At 53.3% G+C, this 4,511-nt stretch overlaps 1 protein-coding gene across 1 annotated transcript; it reads right to left on the reverse strand.

Moving 5' to 3' along the window:
- Window positions 1-287: 287 nt before the first annotated feature.
- On the reverse strand, window positions 288-2,214 carry LOC117192161. The gene is made up of 4 exons (XM_033396820.1): window positions 2,115-2,214; window positions 1,896-2,034; window positions 448-688; window positions 288-379 (listed from the first exon to the last, which is right to left on the reverse strand). Exons 2-4 carry the CDS (start codon window positions 1,987-1,989, stop codon window positions 373-375), a joined length of 342 nt encoding a protein of 113 aa, XP_033252711.1. The 5' UTR covers window positions 1,990-2,034; window positions 2,115-2,214; the 3' UTR covers window positions 288-372.
- Window positions 2,215-4,511: the final 2,297 nt, after the last annotated feature.

Raw genomic sequence — 4,511 nt, forward strand, 5'->3', positions numbered from 1 at the left:
CATCAGCTCATACAAAGGATGCCCATCCTACAAGGCAGCCAGGCAGAGGCTCGTGGCCCACAGGGTCGCCAGGGAGGAGGAGCGTCGCAGACAGCAGCCACAGCCAAGCCAACAGCGACACCAGCCAATACAACGTCGCCAGCAGCAGCCACATCCACAGCCACTCCATAATCCGCAGCAGCAACGCCAACACCAACCGGATCGGCAGCATCGGCAGCAGCATCGGTATGGCGACCAACATCCCCAGCCATCGACCAGGGGGCGCCAACACCAGAGGGTCCAGCCGATGTAGCCGATCGCGAATGATGCTCCGACGCCACGCCAACACCAGCAGCAGCAGCGGCCAGACGCCCAGTGTGATGGCAGCTGCGCTCAAAACCTGCAATTGTACGTACAGCGTATAACAGAGTTGGAAAGGAGGATCGAACGGATGGCAGAGCAGCTCACCAGATTGGCTGCAGCAGCAGCAGCAGCGGTTCCAATAGCCGCCAATACAGCAGCAGCAGTGGCCATATCGGACGGTGAGCCGGATATGGACATGGACGACGACAGCCAATGGACCGATGAAGAGCCTTATGAGGACCTAGGTAGGTTTCTAAATGGAGAATCCAGTGGCGACTCCGAAAGCGACGGATTAAACGGCGTCTACTGATTGCGACAAATAGCAGAAGTTTAATGCCAATAAAACCTAAAAATAGAAAAAAACGAGGGGGAACGTTGTGAGTTGCTGCGGACACCGCAACTCTACGGCTATACCCGATACTAAGTCAGTATAACTCTCCTCCGGCAGACGCCGCTAATATTAAACGACACGACAAAGAGTGCGTGCGAGAGAGACAGAAAATCAGTCTGAGCGTGACGTCGGGCGCTGCGTAGCCACTGAAAATTTATTTCTTGCTTTTGGCTACAAAAATGATCCGATCTGATCCAGATTCAGCAATCTGATAGATATGGTCATTATCTATGATTCTGCGTTTCTAGTTTTCTCGAATGTGCAAGATTGTGGATGCAACAGATTTTCGTCTTTTGTGGGGGCGAAAAGGGGTGGGGCGAAATTCTGAGATAAACGTTTTATAGTCAGATCTAACAGAAGTGCGGATACCAAATTTGGTTACTCTAGCCTTAATAGTCTCTGAGATTTGTGGATGCCCCAGATTTTCGTCCTTTGCGGGGGCGGAAGGGGGTGTGGCGAAATTTGGACACGAAACGGTCAAGGTCCGATATCACAGGAGTGTGGATACCAAATTTGGTTGCTCTGGCTCTTATAGGTTCTGAGATCCTTGAACTCATTTTTTGCAATTGACAAAACCGACCATGAAACCTGTGTGCTAGAGAGAGACAGAGCGAGAAAGAATGAAATTGTTTTCTTGATTCTGGCTATAATCATTATACGATCTGGTTCAGATTTTGCACTGTAGAAGATATGGTCATCCTCACCGATTCTGCGTTTTTGGTTTTATCGTATCTTTAAAAATGTGGATGCCACAGATTTTCGTCCTTTGTGGGGGCGGAAGTTGGCGGGGCGAAGTTTTGAAATATTTTTGTAGCAGTGACATATCACAGAAGTCTGGATCCAAAACATCGTTGCTCTAGCTTTTATAGTCTTTGAGCACTAGGCGCTGAAGGGGACGGACGGACAGACGGACGGACGGACGGACGGACGGACGGACGGACGGACGGACGGACAGACGGACAGACAGACAGGGCTCAATCGACTCGGCTATTGATGCTGATCAAGAATATATATACTTTATGGGGTCGGTAACGATTCCTTCTGGACGTTACACACATCCACTTTTACCACAAATCTAATATACCCCAATACTCATTTTGAGTATCGGGTATAATTAAACACAATTAACAACAATCTGCAAATGACCAACAAACATACTCACCTGCTATTAAACCGACAGAGCTGCCCCTCCAGCAGCTGCCTCGCCACTCCTGGAACTCTCTTGAGGCATAATGGGCGTAATTTGGAGGCCTCATCAGCAGCACTGCCGTCAATTCCAACAGAAGTCCAGAGGCCAGCCACTAAAATACAAAGGAAAACAGTCAATACACGCCAACACGAAAAAAAAAAAAACGCCCAAAACACACAAAAACACACGTACCTGCCAATCACCAGACAGAGCTGCCCCCACAGCAGCTGCCTCGCCATGAACATCATCAATTTTCTGCCAAAGGGGCGGAAAAAGAGGCCTTTTTTGAACCGATGACAAACGTGGCCGAGGAGGCCAGGCCAACTCTGCTGACAACGCATCCTGGTGGCCGGACCAGCAGCCACAGCCACTAAAACAAACGGCTATTCCAATTCTCCATTGCCTACTTATCGGTGCTGCTGCCCTCGGACCACTTTCATCTCACTCAATATTGGGGTGAGTGAAAGTGGAACCGGGGGTGAGAGCACCGGTAAATGACGATCGGCGATCGGGCCAGTCGAGTTGAGAGGGAGAGTATGGGAGTTGGCGGACATGTGAGAGTACCACCATGAACCTCGTCCGCCACTCTCATCTCGTCCACCCGCTCGAGAGGTCGCGATCGTCGGACGTACGTGCCATAACCGTTTCGTGTCGTTTTTTCGTGTCGCCGTTTTCCGTTGTCTTGCTGTTGTGCTTTGTTTTCTTTTTTGTGGTGTCTGTCGTGTGCCGTGCCGTGCCGCCCTTCCTCCACCACACCCATTACTTACCTTGACAAACTTTTGTTCCCGTCCACATCGTAAAAAAAAAAGAGAATAAAAGTGCCAATAAATTACATTAAACACAAACACACACAAGAGACTTTTCAATTAAAGAACAACAAACAGGCAGCAGATCGCCAACACACAAACCAACAGCCAGCCATGACCAGAGGAATGGCCAGACGAGGGACAACCAGACGACACAGCGACGGCGGCAGAGCGGCCCGCAGAGGCGCCCTAGCAGCAGCAGCAGCAGCCAACAACACCAACACAAACACCGCCAATAGCAGCAGCAGCAGCAGAGCCCTCGGCGCAGGCGCCAACACCAACGCCCCAGCCAATGCAGAGCGCCGACGCCACAGCCTTCCATGGAGTGAGTACCCAGCCATTGCCATGGCCGATATATCCACGGCCACAGCCCACTCCCCCCTCGAGCCACATCACAAAAACCGCGCCAAACGCAAAAGGGAAGGGCCGATGGGACGCCGCTCTCGCTGCCGCTTTTCCCGCCTCTCACGCTCTCGGACATACAAAACCGTTCGGGAGTAACGGGAGAGGGAGAAGACGGAGGAGAGCCGGCTAGCCGACGCGCAAGAGCGGAGCGCCAAAACGGCCAACGGGCCGCCACACACACACACACGACGGATCGAACCCGTTGCGTGTCGAACTTGGTTCGAGATCGAGCAGCGGGTCGATCCGAGCCATAGCCCAGCCTGCTCCAATGCCACAAATCCCACAACACCAAAACGACGCGCGCCCTCATCGACAGTGGGAGCGAAGATGAGGATGAGGGTGAGAGAAGCAGGCCAGAAGACGGGGCCGCCATCACCAGCAGCGGCAGCAGCGGCCGCCAATTAGGAAGCCGAAGAAGAAAAGGCAGACAATGGAGGAGCTGGAGGCTATTGTCCAGGAGCAGCTGAGGCAGCACGAGCTGAGGGAGCAACAGCAGAAGCAGCAGAAACGGACGGCACATGCAGCCAACACCAACACAGTTGCCGATCCTGCCACTATGCCGCAATCTGCACAGCCAACACATGCCCTGCCCCTGCCCTGCCCCTGCCACTACTATAATTGCCAATAGCCAGACCCACAGCCATCACCAACATCGACAACAGCCAATACATAGACAATCACCAGCCATTCACACAGACAATACCACAATTAACATTAGAGATAATAATGACGCCATAAAAATACAAATACACCCGCCAATACAAACACAACACCACCACCGCCATCACCAATCACAAACACCCCTGCCACTACCACCGACGATGACATCCGGCACGGCGAATTCGGGCATCAGCCCAGCCAGGATCGTGGCTTGAGGATCCTCATCCGAGGACTCTCCCACTCCACGCCGCCGGATTGGATTCCGCAGCAGCATGCTGAATGAGGGGTTCACGGTTCGGTTTGTAAGGGTGATCACCGATCGATTCGATCGCAGCCGTCAATACAACCTATTCGAGGCTGAGATCGCCCCCAAACCGGACCGTGGCCAATACGAGGTGTTGAAGCTGCGACGCCTGGGTGGGAGGCCCATCACGGTTGAGAGACTTGGAGTCTCCCGTGACCCTGCCCAGTGCCATCGATGTCAGGTGTTTGGCCACACCCGCGCATATTGTAGACGCGCTGCAGTTTGCATGAAATGCGCGGGCGGGCACCTGACGACGGAGTGCAGCAAGCCAAGGGCCGTCAATCCCAAATGCGCCAACTGCCAGGGCCAGCACATCAGCTCATACAAAGGATGCCCATCCTACAAGGCAGCCAGGCAGAGGCTCGTGGCCCACAGGGTCGCCAGGGAGGAGGAAGCGTCGCAGACAGCAGCCAC

Source organism: Drosophila miranda, assembly GCF_003369915.1.
Source record: "Drosophila miranda strain MSH22 chromosome Y unlocalized genomic scaffold, D.miranda_PacBio2.1 Contig_Y25_pilon, whole genome shotgun sequence".
NCBI classification, from domain to species: Eukaryota; Metazoa; Arthropoda; class Insecta; order Diptera; family Drosophilidae; genus Drosophila; species Drosophila miranda.

Coding starts and splice junctions, on each gene's coding strand:
- LOC117192161 (XM_033396820.1), bottom strand. CDS start 1,989: ATGAGGCCTCCAAATTACGCCCATTATGCCTCAAGAGAGTTCCAGGAG. Junction 689..1,895: donor CTCTGTCGGTTTAATAGCAG/GTGAGTATGTTT, acceptor TTCTATTTTTAG/GTTTTATTGGCATTAAACTT.